Raw genomic sequence first — 18,879 nt, forward strand, 5'->3', positions numbered from 1 at the left:
TATTATTATTTTTGGTTGTGACTGTTTCTCACCTTCAGCACCTTCAGCAGCAGACTGCTGTCACACAGCGCCTCCATAGAGAGGCTGAGGTCCTCCTTCATGCCCCGTGCCATCAGGGGGTACAATGACTCTCTCAGGAGGAGCGGGGGGGAGGTGGCGAGGTCAGCACGGGGTTGAATGGATTTAATTTAATTTTAATTTAATTTTATACTGTTTATATGTATATATATATTCATTTATTTTTTACACTGTTTTATATTTTAATTCAATTTTATACTGTTTATATTTTATTTTATACTGCTTATATTTTAATACTGTAATATTTTTTAAAATTTTATACTGTTTATATTTTAATTTTATACTGTTTATATTTTAGTTATAGTTTAGTATATAAGTCCTGTTACTGCTGCATGTGTCTGTCTGTTAGTGTAGTGTATGTCTTGTGGTATGTCCTGTGATGTCAGTGTTTCTTTTTCTCCTGGTGTTTATCCAGTATTATTTGTTATGTAATGCCTGAGCAGTGGATATATACAATTTCCTCCAGGATTAATAAAGTATCTATCTATCTATCTATCTATCTATCTATCTATCTATCTATCTATCTATCTATCTATCTATCTATCTATCTATCTATCTATCTATCTATCTATCTATCTATCTATCTATCTATCTATCTATCTATCTATCTATCTATCTATCTATCTATCTCTGCACTATGAATCAATGTGAAGTGAAACAGACAACCAGGACAACCCAAGTCAATGCCTGCACAGTTTTCATGAGGACAATATCTTTAATAGACACGATAGAGATGCTGTTTAGTGTCTCATTTTTCTATAATGTCATAAGCTGGAGAAATAAACTTATTGTACTGCTACCAGTACTACAACAACTGATATATGCTGCTACTTCAATGACTACTACTACAAGGGCTTGGGGAGTTATATATTATAAAAATTGTATCGTACAAAAGTTTGCAAAGTCTTCCCTTTATGAACTCATCCAACAATGATTTATCCACAGCACCGTCCTGGGGTGGACACATATTCATTAAGGCCACCTCCAAGGTGGAGTTGGCCACAGTGGATAGTTTCTTATCTGTTATAAGTTAACTTTATTCAAAGCTTCTCTTTGTGTTTCCTTCATTGTCATGTTTGGTTTGTAATAAGAAAAACTGAACAGAAGTAAAGTCATTATTTTGTTCACAAGCTGCTAAAAAGATTTAGCATGTTTTCCTGCATATAAAAGTGTGATTAGTGTTTTGTTGAAGACATAATAGCCTACTAGATATTTTATAATTTATTTGACAGACACATGTGTTCATGCCATTTGCAGCAGTGGATTTCTGTTTTCTTGTATTATTTTACCACATTTTCTGTCAGGTTCCTGACAGAATTTAGAATGTGCCATTTAAGCACAATTACCATTTAAACAGGTGACCTCATATTGGACGTTCAAACCAAGTGAATAAGTAAATCAAGGCTTTGCAGTGGCAGACAGAAGAAAGAATAATGTATTTTATTTTACTTTAGCGATGTACTCTCAAACTGAGATTCAGTTGAAGGCTCCTTTTTTTAACCAAACATAATTTACATTTCTCTTTAAAAATTCAGTCTAAAAAAATAAAACAAGTTATATAAATTGATCATCAGTATTTGTTTTACAACAATTCATAATAGATTCCTAAAATCACAAAAATTTGGCTAATGAAAATTATAGCAATCTCAGAATTGATGATTTTTTTCCTTTGTCCTAAAACATTGAATATGTGGAGGTTAAACAACAAAACATCAGTGGGGATTGAAATGAATCCATGTACTGTACCTAGTGTGACCTTTTGTGAGAACAACTTGATAAATTCCCCTGCTGTTTCTCTCAGCGTTCATGGTGGTAGAGAAACTGCAACAGTACTCATGTGTCCTTGAGAATGTTTGCAAAGTAAACCACAATGAAACCAGTGAAGGTGTTGAACCGACAACACACTGGGTCTGATTTTGACATAGATTTTTAAGTTTGCGACTCATAAAACAAATCTAATATTTTTTAATTCATTTATCTTTAGAATTATGTCAATTGAATAAATCTAATACAAAGTTTTACATGAAAATAAATTGCACATATGATGGCAAAATGTGTAGGACTTTATTTTTCTAACAACGGAGCACTTTAGGACTCAGTTCCGTTATGATCCTCGCTGTAAAAACAACATCAAAAAATGAGAACATGCACCTCACAGCCCCGGACATTTTACAAAAGACTGTGGTGATGGATCAGTTTCCTACAATTAAATATCTCATTCTAATTCCCTGACTCACTGCACACACCGAGCATCGTGTTTCACATTTACATAACAGACAAGTGCTGATTCAGCGTTTAAGGAGAGTTAAAATATCAACTGCGTTGCCAAGAAAAGACAAAGTTTGTCTCCAGTTGCTTTGATTGGTTGCCACATAAAGTTCTGCGCAGGTTTCGACATAAAAGTTGCTGAATATGCAACGTCATAGTCATTCCAAACCAATGACAAGCAGATTAGAGCAGATCGTTGCGTCATCGTGATACGGTTTGGGAAAATTGACGTCCTGGTCTTGTCGATCTGTGCTGCTTTTTTGTTTTGTTTCTTGATTTCTTTTCTTTCTTTCTTTTTTTTTGTTTTTTTTGTTTTTATATTGTCAGGTCACAATGAGATTCGAGAGCGTTCTAGCAGCAATAAAAGGATTTGGAAGATTTCAGAAGATGATCCTCGCAATGTGCTTTTTTGGCCGCTTCTCCATTCCCTGTCACTTCATGCTCAACAACTTCATCGCGGACGTTCCTTCTCACCACTGTGACTTCAGCTCTTTGGACGATGGAGGTGTTTTTAGGAATTTATCCATGGAGGAGAAGCTTGTTGTTAGTATTCCTGTCCAGGAGGATGGGACTCCGAGCTCCTGTCGAATGTTTGCAGAACCTCAGTATCACCTGCTGCAGAACTCCTCCAACTCTCCTGACGCACGGACGGTGCCATGTCAGACTGGATGGGTGTACGACAACACCACCCTCAGGTCTACTGTGACCTCACAGGTGACTGACGTTCTCTTTAAGAACAAAGTGCACATGTTCACAATATCAAATCAAACTGTAATATAATGAATAGGTTATTATTGTATTATTATTAGTATTAGTATTACATATTATTATTATTATTATTATTATTATTATTATTATTATTATTATTATTATTACACATTACAACATATTGATTATAGTGCACTGGCAAGTAACACAATAAACCAGTTGTCAGTAACAATCTGTGAACACAGTGACCAGGTTAATTGCACGTATAACTGTCAAAAGGTTTGAATGGTGATAAGGTGCAGCGTTGTGATGATCTTTATGATCTGAAGTTTAAATTAAACACCAACAATGTGTTAAATTAACACTATATTAACAGTTTAGTTGTCTGTGAGCGTTGTTCTCAAGGTGTTCTTAGAAAAACCCAAAAGTTTGTTCACACAGAACCACAATCATCCACGAGTCCAACTTGCATCAAATCACAGTACAGTCAACCATTTACAGATCACACAGTGACTCATTTCAAATTATCTCGCACATTGTCTCACAGTCCGAAATTGCTGAACAACTCTGCACATTGCTTGGGGTTTCCAGCCCTCTTATCCCTTCTGCTGGGGTGCATCCTGTTGGTATGAACACAAGATGCAGAAAACATCAGCTTGAGATAACCTTTAAGTGTTTCAAGTTACTAGACACTGCAGTTTGCCATCCAGTGTCTCAGTGAAAAAAGAGTAAAAATACAACTCTACTGAAATTTGAATTAAATTACTATTTAGGACAAATAAATTGAAAAGATCGTTGGGTGTCTCTTGTCAACCACATTCTACGTTTTTATACACATTACACTTATTATATATGAATGACTGTGGGTTTTTTTTTTTAAAGTGGGACTTGGTGTGTGAAAGAAGAGGGAAAAATAAAGCAACTGCCACCATCTTCTTTATCGGAGCGATGATTGGAACCGTTATTTCTGGAAGCCTGAGTGACAGGTGGGTGTATTTGCTGATCAATTGCTGATATTTTGCTTACAACTTTGATTACCTGGCGCTTCAAATGATTATTAAAATCTAACTTAAATCCCTCATAGGTTTGGCCGACGGATCATAATCCTGTTGTCCTACCTGTCAGTGATGTTCTTTGGTTTTGCCAGTGCTCTCTCTACTTCCTATGTGATGTTTATGGTGCTGCGATTCTTCACTGGGTTATGTATATCTGGCATCCTCATCATTGCAGCAACCCTCAGTAATTATTTACTTTAATATCAGTCAAAAACTCAACTTTTTGTTCACCTGAGAAGGGACTAAATGCAGGCCTACAGACATTAAAACATCTCACGTATTTTCAGGATTGTAATTTTTGTAAAGTAAAGAGGTGTTTCCTGTTTGCAGCTGTGGAGTGGGTGGACATTGAACACAGGAAACTGGTGGGAGTGATCGACAGCTTGGCCTGGACATTTGGTAGTGCAGTGTTTGCAGGAATTGCTTACCTGGTGACTGACTGGCGGTGGCTGACTGTCAGTGTCACCTCACCTCTGATCTTGATCTTGATCACCTCGTGGTAAGACTGAAAAAATGCTCTTTTAGACCATCATAATGGAGTAAACCCTAACAGGGATGTGTCCTGATTTGAGTTGATGCTTTACCAGATTATCAATGGGAAAATATTGTTTGCACGCAAAAATAGTGTGTAGTAGGCAGTAGTGAACCAAGAGTTATTTTGTGGTATAAAATCAAATGCAGAAGAGTAACTACAAAATTAAGAGAAGCGTAAAATCATTCACAGCAGATGAATAAAAACTACTGGAATGAACTACAAATTAAAAAGAATGCTCCCTTTAAGATATGTGGTTTTAATGTAAATATGCACTGGTATATTAACGATTAATACATTGTACAAAAAATGTTTTTGCCGTCAACATTAGGTGGCTGCCAGAGTCAGCAAGGTGGCTCATAGCCAATGGAAAGCACGAGCAAGCTCATATGTACTTGAAGAGATGCGCCAAGATGAACCAAGCAGAGAATTTCATTGACTCAATTAAAACGGAGGTTAGCATTCATTATGTTTCTTAACTCAATAGAGAAAGAGAGAAATCAATGGGTTTGTGTTACACTGTTATGATTAATAATCCTGTTCATTTCTAATACTGCTCTGAATTTTGAAGACATTATCAGACATTGTTGTGACTGAGAAAAAAGATCGGACCTATTCCTTGCTTGATCTGATAAGAACACCCAAAATAAGGAGACTGGCCCTCGGCACTGGTTTCCTATGGTCTGTATTCACCAAACAGATGTATGAGTGACTCTAGGTCTTAGATTACACATGTCTTATTTTAATTATTATGGAGAGTGAATCTTAAGACATACAGATGAAAACTTCTGACTTAACAGATTTCAATTGATTTTCCATTTTCTCTTCCCCCAGGTTTTGTGTGTCAACTACATATTTTTTCATCAGTTTCCACATTACAGGCTTCTGGTTGGATATATATTTCACCCAGTTTGCTTATTCTTTGATTGAAATCCCAACAAAAATAGCACTTTATTTTCTACTGGATAAGATAGGCAGAAGACCAACAGTGGTGGGAACTCAGCTGATTGTTGCAATCTGCCTTGGAATCAACATTGTATTACCTAAAGGTAAACACTGACATTTTTTGTTGGTTTAAAATGTCACAGTGTTGCAATAACAAGAGACTGCAGTGTTAACACATGGGAGCAAACAGCACAAGAAATGAAAGCACTATAAATAACTGCAAAAACGGTCACTACTTCTGTCCTGTTTCCAGACATGTCTCTGGTCATAACGGTGATAGCAGTTATTGGAAAAGGATTTTCTTCAGCAGGGTTTGCCACACTTGTACTCTACACTGCAGAGCTCTATCCCACTGTAGTAAGGTAAGCAGTCATGCTTTCCTTTTCCTTTAAAAGAAAAGATTGAACAGTGGGTTTTTTTGCTACCTTACGTTAATAAGAATAAGATATTATCCACAGCTAGCCTCCCGTGTTGCTGTTATCTATTATCAGTTATCTTTATTTAGGCAGATTGGTCTGGGCTACAACTCCTTCTATGGTCGAATTGGAACAGCTCTGGCTCCTTTTATTCTCTTACTGGATGAGGTATGGACGGAGCTACCCCAGACTGTGCTGTGCTGTATAGCCTTACTGGGGGTAATAATCACAAGAATACTTCCAGAAACACGCGACAAGTGCATGCTGGAGACCATAGACGACATTGAGCAACAGCGGTAGTGGTCCCAACTATTTTTAGTCCCTGACCTTTCAAAACCATGTCATGACTTCTTCTAAGGTTTCTCATGTGTTTTACTTAGTGAGGTACCCAACGAAGATTGGTTCAACTTCATATTTATTTTTCCACAAAATTGTTAAAAACATGTATTGACAGTGTGTGTTTTTTTCTTCAAAACATTTATTAACTTTTAAGATTTTTCCATGCAAGTTGTTGTAAGGTCCCTTTCTGCCTAGTTGGGAGCTACTGTTTTTAATTGAACTGTATTTAATTGTGTATTGCTGTAATAATGTGCACATCTGCCAAAGGCCTGCAAACCAAAGAAACTCTGTCACTATAAACAACTACTGAATACTGAAGACTCAAACACACTGGTATTATTTTAGGTAGCATATTGGATATTGCCTAATGCTACTGTGATAGTTAGGTAACTGATAAAAAAAATCCAAAGAACCTAAATGTACTGTTTTGCACGCTGAAAATATACTATTTCGTTCGTAAGTATGTGTAGTAATATGAAGCCTTTTATCAAATTGTGGTTGTGACCCAAAATCAGTGCACCAGGAGAGTCCACATGTTCACATTCACAGTTTTTATATAAACAGAATCTCACACCAGGTAGTCAAGAGATGAGGCAGGGAAAGTACAAACAGGCAAATTTTAGGAAACAAGAGCTTGAATAGGGTGGAGCCTGATTGGAAATGGGATGTATTGGGTTGCAGCAACACAGGTGACAGGAATGAGTGGACTGAGTGGGAGTGAATTCAGGATACCGAGGACAGGAGGGGAAATTGGAACTGAGATCATGACGTCAAATGTATTTACATATTCAACCAAGAATACCAGCTAATTGTATAAAAACGTATCAGTTCCATACTTATTACTCTGATCCATGCTGGAAAGAAGGTGGATGCAAAATCTAGCAAACTCAAAATCACTTGCTGTACATCTAATCCACAATGTTAGTTTCTTTTTTGAGATTTAGGAAGAAAACACTGCTATGGCTGTTTTATCTCAGCATATTGTAATGTAGTATTTCTAACTGTGATCTTCTCTGAAAGTGAGGTGGAGGCCAAATCTGGAAAACTCTAACAATTTTTTCAGAATATTTAATCCTCTGTGTTAGTTTCTTTAGGATGAAAACATTATAAATAAGGCGGCACGGTGGCGCAGTGGGTAGCGCTGTCGCCTCACAACACGGTGGGTCTGGGTTCAAGTCCCGCTCTGTGCGGAGTTTGCATGCTCTCCCCGTGTCTGCGTGGGTTCTCTTCGGGTTCTCCGGCTTCCTCCCACCTCCAAAAGCATGCGCTTCAGGTTGATTGGCCGGTCCTAGATTGCCCGTAGGAGTAAGTATGTGTGTGCGTGGTTGCATGTCTTTGTGTGTGGCTCCGCGGTGCACTGGCATCTTGCCTGGAGTGTCCCCAGCCTTACGCCCAATGCCAGCTGAGATAGGCTGCAGCTCCCCGTGACCCGCTACAGCGGATTCAGCGGCAGAAAGTGAATGAATGAATGAAAACATTACCATAAAGTTTTTTTCACTTCCTTTCTCTTATCATATGAAATGTTAGACTTTAAAATAATTAAAATTTTAATGTAATTTAATACACTGTTATAATCCCCAAAGGGAAATTAAGAACGCACACTCCAGTTTTTGTTAGTCAATCAAATCACACGCATGCATATTAGTATGTACAGGCCACTGTAATACACACAACCACACACAAGGGGGCCGTGGGCATGCAGGGGAGGTAGCTCCTTCTTGGTGCGCCTCAAATGAGTAATTTGTAAGGGGGATGGCACCTTACTCAGGAGTGCCCCGGCAGTGCTCCAGGAGTGTATCTGTAAATTCATTGTTTGGTAAATTTTGAGACAGTTATGCCTCAACCATTGCTCGGAACATTAAATAAATGTTTTAAAGAGTATTATGGAAATGAGACTAATTGTTTTCTCTCACCTCATGTAACTCTGATCACTTCTGAAAATGGAGGTCACATTAATATTTTCAAGCATGTAGCCTTTATAATTAGAAGTTTAAAGAAATATTTTCCTATTTTTAAAGTCAATAAAAAGCCTAACTCTAATGATTCTATCTACACGAGAATAAAGCCAGAACTCTGAGAATGGACTCATAATTGTGAATTAAATCCCAGAATTCTGATTTTATTCTCGGAACTCATGGCTTGTCATTAGTGACACAATTTAAGGCCAGTCTCATTTCCATAATACTCTTTAAAGCATTTATTTAATGTTCTGAGCAATGGTTGAGGCATAACTGTCTCAAAATTTACCAAACAATGAATTTACAGATACACTCCCAGTAAACTAATACAAACATTTAACCCACAGTAAATGTTCTTTCACATGTTAACGCTAATATGAGAGATCATAACTCCTCTTGAGGTTCCGGAATCACAACGTGACTCTCTGCAGGTGCATCAAGATGTGAAATACTACATATTCCCCACCTCTGCAACATTCACGTATTTACCTATTTCAATTAATAAATAAGGTTTTCTAATGACATCCAAGTTGCACCAAAAGCCACACAGCAGTTCTTTCTATCATATTACTTAAGTTATAAATATTCCCTTCATCACAATGTAAATGCAGCAACACTGTAGTTATGCATTTTGGGGCTCCATCAAAGGGAAGTAACAGGACAGGAATTCTTTAAGGGGCAGTCAGATTTCAGCTGGGCCAGTGCCCATCCAGTTCCACCTGTGGATCAGCCTATGTACCATATACTGTCTAATCTTGTCTGTTCACCTGCATGAAGACTTCAGCAGAGGACTCGTGGATGGTGATGTGGTAATGTCTCCTGGAAAGCTCCAACGTCAGAGGCTGCAGTGGTCCATTTTCCTGGCAGATTCTATCAAACAATGTCAGCAAACATCAGTGAACAGTAGTTAATAAAAATGATCACTTCTGGTTATGTGACCGGGTCAGTCACGATGGGGTGAGTGCATCTTTAAAATGTGTTACATACGTGTACTTTTAAGGTAGAGCATCATATGATTGTAATAGGTTATTACATCATAACATGTTTTTATTTGTATGATGTGATCATTTTCATGCAGTCATTTATTTTTTAACTACAGTCCCTAAAGGGCACAGAGACTGAAAAACACCAGCCTGCAATCACAGAATGAGCGACACGTGTGCACATTGGAGTAAGACTGAAACTTCAAGGCACAAGTAGGTTAGGTTAAGTTAGTGAACCTACCCAGCCACATAAAGACCAGCAGAGGTTGATATTATGTTAGTCTCTGGTGATGATGGTGATTTCAATCATTTTCATTTCCAGGGTGATGTCAGTCATTGTTGTAGTCTGCAGCTGATCCAAAATGGAGTAGCCAGAGTAATGAACAGAAAAGATTGCTCTACAATTGTTCCACCAACTGTAGACTATTGTCTATTTATGATATGAGTATGATTATACTCCACTTTATTCCATGTCCACTGATTCGTCTCTCCCTGATGGTGACCTAGATCTGACTGCATTGGAACTTGATCTGAATCTGGATGGCTCACTCATCGCAGGCGATCCTACAGCAGCTGCTTTTTCTCTGTGAAGAAAATCACAGCCAAAGGTCAAACCCCAGGCATACATTCCAAACCTCTATACAAAATTGCTCAATAGTCCATCTGATTTTGAATGGTTTACTTTTGTAGAATTGTTAAATTGTTAAAAGAGCTGTGTCACAAAGACACCAAATTATTCAACCACCTATATCCAACGGCGAGAAAGCCAGTCTATTCAAATTACAGTTGATAAAACTTATTGATCTTATTTAAGACATAAGGCTTCCACTTAAGGCAAAACACTCTTTCCCAAACTTAAAAGCATTTGTTATAATTTTTTGGCACCACATCTTTCTGTCAACAGTTTATTGACACTTACTCTTAGAGAGACGTTCCTGTTCTTGTACACAAACAAGGACTGCAATCACATGCCAACTGATATGGATTAATGAAGGTGAAAACATTGTGTTGCTGCATCCAACTCTGTCACTGTTTGTTATGATTCCAGATAAGAATTGTTTGATGGTTGGGACCTGATTGATTTTGAATGATCAAAAGGGGTTAAATATAGTGACAATTTTCCTGACTGTGTTAGATGTGAAAATACTGATCTGTAACTTTCCTGAAGTTTTTGGCAATTTTCAAGGTGGTGAGATGATAAAGTATTCCTGAGAATGTTTGCAAAGTACACCAGAGAGAAACCAGTGAACAGACAACTCACTGTGCCTTGTTTTGAACTGTTCAAATTAAATCTAATGTTGATTCCATTTTGGGAGATTATACATTTTTTTCATACCACTCAGTCAAGCAGACCTCACAAAGATAATGGATAGCCCCGGATGAGTAATATTTTATGCTTTAATTAGAGACCACTAAATACATTTCTGCCAATGCCTCAAAATCTGAACAATCAGAAAAAAAGTATTTGACCGTCTCATAACAAAAAATTCTGGAACATTTTTTACACTCTAACAAATTGCATTAGCAGATGAGCTATATATAGGGTACATCAAAAGACTATAGTGACATCTCTGTGATGTTGCTTCACTTGGATCTGCATCATGCAAACTATGTGAAACCATAGACTTACTTTCAGGAATAATGTGTTTAATCGGTAGTTAATATAACAATAGTTCATAACAATAATAATAACAGTAATAATAATATGACTTTCAATGATCACAGCTCTGGTTTGAGATCTGATTCCTTAGCTTTCACATACTTGAATCATTAAAATTTCATAAGCTCAGCTGCATATTGGTGGCATGCCATGCCTCTACCCTTCCCCCTGTAAACACTCCACTAACAAATGTAACTGTGTACAGCAGCTTGACTGATTCATTGATATAAGCTGCAGATGACATGAAATACAACACAGTTGTGGTGCAATGAAATTAATACTCAATACATATACATGTAGTGTGAATCTTGTTTTACAAAGGCATAGACAAAAGTTATATTGGTTTTTCACTGAAGTAAATCATTAACTATATTATCATCCTCAATAGGTCAAAGGTGTGTTCTATTGCTTTGATAATGATGCAATTCCTACTATGGCATAGACAAAACTCAATCTGCATATAGAGAAGCTTGCTGGGAAGTAAGTTCTGTACATTAGGATTTTGTTGTTGTTCTGAGCCAATCAAAGGAGGAGAAGAGCAGTTCTTGACGTCAACATAGTAGGATTGATAAATTTATCAGGTTGGCAAAGACTGAAGAAAGGACTGTTGTTGTTTTTGAAACTTTTCAGAGGAAGGCTTCTCAGTGTTGTATTGTCAGTCCACAATGACGTTTGAGAGTATTCTACAAGGAATTAATGGATTTGGAAGATATCAGAAGATGATCGTTGTCATGTGCTTCATTGGCCGCTTCTCCATTCCCTGTCACTTTATGCTCAACAACTTCATCGCGGACGTTCCTTCTCACCACTGTGACTTCAGTTCTTTGGATGATGGAGGTGTTTTTAGGAATTTATCCATGGCGGAGAAGCTTGTTGTTAGTATTCCTGTCCAGGAGGATGGGACTCCGAGCTCCTGTCGAATGTTTTCAGAACCTCAGTATCACCTGCTGCAGAACTCCTCCAACTCTACTGACGCACGGACGGTGCCATGTCAGACTGGATGGGTGTACGACAACACCACCCTCAGGTCTACTGTGACTTCACAGGTGACTGACGTTCAAACCGAAGTCTACAATAGCAATCGTTTTTGTTGGTTTGGCTAGGGTTGTAGCTTCTCCTTTCAGGGGCCGTAAGCAAAATCTGTTTTTGAGTTCTATCTTTTCTCTAATCTTGTTCTATTTTCATTTTATGTTTATAAACGTTAAGGAGGCCTAGTGATAATTTGCTATTTAATGTTGAATTTTGTATTGAATATAGTGTAGTGACAAGTAACACAATAAATCAGTAGAACATACACACTATATACTGTCAAAATAGATCAATCAATTATTCCATCATATTGTATTTGTGTAATCCAAATTCATAAACGATAATTTACCTCTGAGGTTTTTATAATCTGTACAGAATAACACCCTCTACGTTAAGACCCTCGAACCAGTTGAGGAAAGACTCAATAAAGTGAAGAGGGGGTTCATGTTTTCTATTTATTGGCATTATCGTTATATTCTCATGTTTGTGCCAGAACCATGATCGTAGGTCTTATGTTTTAATAAACGGAATTACATGTGGCAACACTGGATTATGGATTTCATCTGTGGGCATCACAGTAATGATCCTACTTACATGTATACGGCCATTTTTTGTCAGTTACAGAAATCACGACAACTTAGTCAGCATAAATATTTGAAGTCACATCACAACTTAATGGACACAATTCTGCTTTGGCTGTATCACATGGACGACTTGAATTTGGAGTCAGGATTGAGTAGACTCTGTTGGATTGATTTTGTGGACCTCTTAGATTTCAGAGTGTCATTTGGATGGATGTTGCTGAAAAATGTAGATTGATTTCCCTCTTCAGTCACAACTGAGTCACTGTTGACTGCTGGTCCACTGGAAACCTGCTTGATGACAGACGTACATCACAACCATACCAAGCGGTAGGCCATATATTTATTCCTTTAGTGTATTTGTTGAGAGCTAAACACAGTTTGGAAGCACTGTCACCATTTGGTTTGGCTTGCATTGTGTGTAATGAGAACTGGTGAAAGGTTTCAGCTGGTTTGACTGCTTGTTCCATGGTTAACACCAGGCTACATTGATGTGAATAATCACAATGTTGTGAGATTGAGTCGTGGAGACACTGTAAATGTGGTTTAACAAATGCTGCTAATGATGAAAGAATTTCTGAAAAAATTTCAGATAACTTGTGTGTCCTGATGTGTTCATCTGAAGGCTTACATTTGGTAACTTCATTGTGTGTAGTGTGTAAATAAAAACGGTAAATAAGGGAATATTTATGTACATCTTTGACTGTCTTAAATATCGTTGTTGACTGTGGGCCCTCCGATATGTTCACTTTATCACATTATCAGGTTTAGACACCCCTGACTTATGCATTGTATGTCTATCCATGCACTTAGCAGGAGCATGTACAATTCAAGCAAACAAAATCTTCAATTTATTAACCTTAATGATTTCTTTGGTTGAGTCTTGTCAAAAAAAACCCCAGCATATCCTTTTCTTTGTGCGGTTTTAGACAATGAGGATGATTAACGGTAATCACACATTGACATCACTGATCACTAGTGTTTTATTAAACCTGTAGCAGTAAAGTGATTGTTAAATGCAGAAAAAACAACTGAAAACTGCTAAGTACATGTCATCAAGCTTGGTAAATTTAAAGCTTCTCTTTTTCCTAGTGGGACTTAGTATGTGACAGAAGGGCCAAAAATAAGGCAACTGCTACCATCTTCTTTATTGGAACAATGATTGGAGCCATTACTTTTGGAAGTCTGAGTGACAGGTGGGCCTGTTTGAAGCTAATTTATTATATTCAGCCTCTAAATTTGATTACCTGGCGCCTCAAATGAGCATTAACTTATAACTTGAATCCCTCATAGGTTTGGCCGAAGGAGCATGATGCTGCTCTCCTACGTGTCTACAATGCTCTTTGGTTTTGCCAGCGCTCTCTCTACTTCCTATATGATGTTTGTGGTGCTGAGATTCTTCACTGGGTTTTGCATCATTGGAAACCTCATCATTGCAGGAGTTCTAAGTAGATTTATACTCTCATTTTTATTAAAAACTTAACATTCATCTGACAAGGGACCAAGTGAAGGCCTACAGACAATAAAATATCTAAAGTATTTTCCGAATTGTGATTTTTGTATAGTGAAGAGGTGTTACTGTTTGCAGCTGTGGAGTGGGTGGACATTGAACACAGGAAACTGGTGGGAGTGATCGACAGCCTGGCCTGGACTTTTGGTAGCACAGTGTTTGCAGGAATTGCTTACCTGGTGACTGACTGGCGGTGGCTGACTGTCAGTGTCACCTCACCTCTGATCCTGGTCATCATCACCTGGTGGTAAGACTGAAAAAATGTTCTATTATTTAATCTGATGCTTCCTACAGTAAACTCTGAGAGAGATGTGTCCTGATTTTAGTTGGTGTTTATTAATTGTGTAGGTTGTGGAGATTATGATGGGGACAAAATAATTTGAAAACTAATATTTTCAAAACACAAATTTGATTAGACATGTTACAACTATTACTTGTTGATCTCACTACAGTTAAATGGTTGTACAAGTTCAAATGCTCATAGGCAAATATAACATGAAGAACAACTTAATTTAAAGAAGTTTAATGGAATCGACCACACAGAGATGGCAATTGTAAGTTTTTTATGACGACACTGTCATTTTTTAAAAAGTATTTTTATTTTTAACATTTTTCATCCAAGGCCAGATAAGACTGGATACCAGGTAAATTCAAATACGCTATTTTAAAAAAAACAAAAACAAATGTGCCATATAATTCCAAACCATGTAATGCTTCCTTCAACATTAGGTGGCTGCCAGAGTCAGCAAGGTGGCTCATAGCCAATGGAAAGCACGAGCAAGCTCATATGTACTTGAAGAGATGTGCCAAGATGAACCAAGCAGAGGATTTCATTGACTCAATTAAAACGGAGGTTAGCATTCATTATGTTTCACAATTTAATAGAACAAAACAGGAGTCAGTGGGTTTAAAATCTTCCAGATTAATCTTTTCTGATGTGCTGTTGTTAGTAATCCTGTTCATTATTGATTGTTTTCTGAATTTTGAAGACATTATCAGACATTGTTGTGACTGAGAAAAAAGATCGGACCTATTCCTTGCTTGATCTGATAAGAACACCCAAAATGAGGAAACTGACCCTGGGCACTGGTTTACTATGGTCTGTATTCACTGAAAACATTATTTCAATAATTTTCAATTCTAGATTAAATGCGACTTACTTCTAATGTTGTGGCCAGTGAATTTTAAAGGTAAACAGGGGAATAGTTCTGACCTGACAGAATGTTAACTTCAACTTCAGTTTCCCTTCCCCCCCCCTCCAGGTTTTGTGTGTCAACGACATGTTTTGCCATCATCTTTCACATCACAGGCTTCTGGTTGGATATATATTTCACCCAGTTTGCTTATTCTTTGATAGAGATCCCAACAAAAATATCACTTTACTTCTTACTGGATAAGATAGGTAGACGATCCACAGTGGTGGGAACTCAGCTGATTGTCGCAATTTGTCTTGGAATGAACCTTTTCCTACCTAAAGGTAAACACTGAACGACCTTTAGCTAATATTTATAATGCGTTTTTGATTTAAAATGTTGTGATAACAACAGACGACAGTGTTAATACATGGTAGCAAACAGCACAAATAATTCAAGTATTAGTATTATTGAACTCTGTAACACACATTACTGCTGCTACATCTGTCCTGTTTCCAGACATGTCTCTGGTCATAACAGTAATAGCTGTTATTGGAAAAGGATTTTCTTCAGCAGGGTTTGCAGCTATGATTCTCTACACTGCAGAGCTCTATCCCACTGTAGTAAGGTTAGTAGTTCTGCTTTCCCTTTCATTTAAAAAAAATAAATTCTGCCTTACATCAATTAAAATATCCTTAAAATGATGTTAGTCTCCTCTGGTGCTTAGTTTGATATTTTTTGTTGTTGTTTTTAGGCAGGTTGGTACTGGTTACAACAACTTCCTGGGTCGGTTTGGAACAGCTGTGGCTCCTTTCATTCTCTTACTGGATGACATGTGGGCCGACCTACCTCAAGCCATGCTGTGCTTTTTGGCTTTGCTAGGGGTAATAATTGCCAGAATGCTGCCAGAAACCTCCAACAAGTGCATGCCAGAGAAGATAGATGATATAGAGCAGCAGTGACAGCAGTCTCCATCATTTATGATTCATGACCTTTCATAGTATTGCCACATGCTATTTGTAATGTATGTATTTTACCTAGTCATTACCTATTGAATTCAAGTAAAAAAATTTCCCACAAAAAATTATTGATTTCATTTTTTTGATTTGCAATTCTCTGTGGAGCTCTTTCCACCTACTTGGGAACAACTGATGAGAGTCGGTCTTTTTTTAAAATTTGTAATAATGCGTGCATAGGCAGACAATCTATAAAACAAATACATTTCTTCATTGAAATTGATTACTGAACACTCAAGCACATTAGAGGTACAGGTAGTCCTGAAGATACGAATATTTGACTTACAAACCTCTGTACTACTGTAGAGTAGTTCTTCTTTCAGTTGCCACCTCCACCAGGCAGGTTCAACACTCAACTCCCCCTCGTGTTCTCGGCCTGTCTCCGAGCATCTCAGGCTGTCAAGCTTTGTACCCCCTTGGATTCTCGGCTTCTTTATTTTTAGAGCTTTTTTCTTTTTCTTTTTAAGCAACAATAAAACGTGTTTTCCATAGAACATCCCCTGACATAGCGCTGTAGACCACTTTCTTTTTTTATTGCAGGGCAAGGTCTTTTCTGAAACAGCTTCTATTACAACTTTCCACATTCAATTAACACAACTATTTTTCTGACACATTTCCACCTTTAATTAAAGATGTTCATCTTCATTTGAAGTCAGGCTGTCATCCTTTCCATTGTGCATACCTGTTTAAGTCTCTACATCCACTGAGCTACTGTTGGTGGTTCTGCATCCTTCCAGTTCATAATTATCACCTTCTTAGCAATCAATGAAAGAATCAGCAATATGTACTGTAATCCTAATCCCTGCTGTACATTTCCCCAGGGATAATTCCCAACAACAACCCAGGATCTTGTCTTTAAGCGACCCCCAAGATATTCTCCATTTCTTCTCCAATAGTTCTCCAGGACCCCTGGATTACTGGGCAATCCCAAAACACGTGTTTGATCCTCTGTCATTCCACAATTCCACCAGGAAAAGAAGTTAACAAGAAGTACTTGACTTCTAGAAATGTTAAAAGGGGCATCTAATTTTTGGTTTTCAATCAGATTTTTTTCCATAATTGACTATTTTTCTCGTATGACTACTTGATAATAAATCTTCCCATTCCTTATCATCAATTATGGTATTTGATTCTAATTCTCAATTTTTCTTTAATGCCCCAAGTATTTTGGGAGAGTTCATCAAAGTCTTTTCTTCTCTTCCTTCTCGAGGATAGATAAGATAGTAATCCTTTATTGTCCCACTGTGGGGAAATTTGTGCGATTGTGGCAGCGGGGGTGTGTGTGTGTGTCATACATAAATACTTAAATAATATACATACATATTAACATATGGAACATATGAAATATACATATTCACATGTGGTAAACATATTAACATATGTCATATTATCAAAAAAATTACAGATTATATTTGCACTGCAAACCTACACACTACAAACTACAGAACTGCAGATTACATTGGTCATCCAGATTTTGAATGTTGTGTTCCTTGAGTGGTCTGCTGGGAGGATTTCTGGTTATACAGTCTGACGGCCATGGGCAGGAAGGACCTGCGATAGCGTTCCTTTACGCATCTCGGGTGAAGCTTCCTATCGCTGAAGGTGCTCTCCAGTGATCTTACTGTGCCCTGCAGAGGGTGGGAGTGGTTCCTCATCATTGACGACAGCTTGGCTGTCATCCTCCTCTCCATCACCACCTCCACTGAGTCCAGGGAGCATCCCAGGACAGAACCCGCCTTCTTAATCAGCCTGTCCAGTCTCTTCCTGTCAGCCGCAGTGATGCTGCTCCCCTAGCAGACCATCCAGATTAAATAATAAGTAGCAAAGTGTTACTGTGCATAAACTAACTAAAAACAGTAGATATTGGAACTATATGCTCATATTTTAATATGATATTATGTTTTAATTCTATTTATTGTACAGTAACATGATGTTAATGAGGACTGTGATTGTAATGTCGCCCTGAGCTGCTGCACATGTAGATGGCTGTAGAGAAGTTTGTGAGTTTCAACTCTACTGCACTTATAGTTAATACCCATTGTATTACAATATTATGTGCTTTGAATATTGGTGGCGGGCAGATGTTAAGTCAACTGAAATGACGTAACCATTTTTTTGAAAACTGACGTATAATAAAGAGAATGACTCAACTCCAAATGACCTTTACCTGTATTTAATTTCATTGTGTTGCTTTTTATGGCCTGTTATTGTTTCTGGTCAGTCTTAGGGGATAGCACTTCAGTATTTAGAGTAGTAATGGCATTTAAATGACCTCAAATGGTGATGATAAATTGAAAGATTTAATAAATAATGACTTACGAACAATTCAGCTTACGAACAACCTTTTGGAATGATTTGTGTTCATAGGTTGAGGACCACCTGTACATCTATTTATATTGGTCTCTACCTAACATAGGGGTGTCCAAATGTTTTGTAAGAAGGGGCAGATATGATAATGTGAACGTGTCCGGTGGCCAACAATCCCTGATGAAAACATTTAAAACAATCAGACATTCGCTTACATATACTGTTATTAAATATATTCATTCATATGCAACAAACAATGACAAAACCAAATGTAAGCCTTCATATGAACACATGAAGAAACAAGTTACGTGAAATTCTAGTAGAGACAAACAAACTCTATAAAATACAACTATGTCTGATA

The 18,879-nt window shown here is 37.5% G+C and overlaps 1 protein-coding gene and 1 pseudogene across 2 annotated transcripts; both read left to right on the forward strand.

The window, feature by feature from the left end:
* The first annotated feature begins 1,337 nt into the window (after window positions 1-1,337).
* LOC137599983 (solute carrier family 22 member 7-like) lies at window positions 1,338-8,112 on the forward strand. Of its 2 annotated transcripts, none has more exons than XM_068321290.1 (9): window positions 1,338-3,060; window positions 3,937-4,040; window positions 4,139-4,293; window positions 4,440-4,608; window positions 4,973-5,096; window positions 5,213-5,322; window positions 5,476-5,690; window positions 5,840-5,948; window positions 6,092-8,112. In XM_068321290.1, exons 1-9 carry the CDS (start codon window positions 2,680-2,682, stop codon window positions 6,300-6,302), a joined length of 1,578 nt encoding a protein of 525 aa, XP_068177391.1. In that variant the 5' UTR covers window positions 1,338-2,679; the 3' UTR covers window positions 6,303-8,112. The 2 variants fall into 2 exon arrangements, with proteins under 2 accessions (XP_068177391.1, XP_068177392.1); XM_068321291.1 differs by having other exon boundaries at window positions 6,096-8,112.
* A 489-nt stretch (window positions 8,113-8,601) lies between these two features.
* LOC137599902 (solute carrier family 22 member 7-like) lies at window positions 8,602-18,005 on the forward strand (annotated as a pseudogene).
* The last annotated feature ends 874 nt before the right edge of the window (window positions 18,006-18,879 follow it).

Source organism: Antennarius striatus, chromosome 8 (genome assembly GCF_040054535.1).
Source record: "Antennarius striatus isolate MH-2024 chromosome 8, ASM4005453v1, whole genome shotgun sequence".
Classification (NCBI taxonomy): domain Eukaryota; kingdom Metazoa; phylum Chordata; class Actinopteri; order Lophiiformes; family Antennariidae; genus Antennarius; species Antennarius striatus.

What these genes read in the sequence shown, in the direction of transcription:
- LOC137599983 (XM_068321290.1), top strand. Translation starts at nt 2,680, where the DNA reads ATGAGATTCGAGAGCGTTCTAGCAGCAATAAAAGGATTTGGAAGATTT. An exon ending in CATCATTGCAGCAACCCTCA is followed by an intron (nt 4,294 to 4,439) that starts GTAATTATTTAC and finishes TCCTGTTTGCAG; the next exon opens with CTGTGGAGTGGGTGGACATT. An exon ending in CAACATTGTATTACCTAAAG is followed by an intron (nt 5,691 to 5,839) that starts GTAAACACTGAC and finishes TCCTGTTTCCAG; the next exon opens with ACATGTCTCTGGTCATAACG.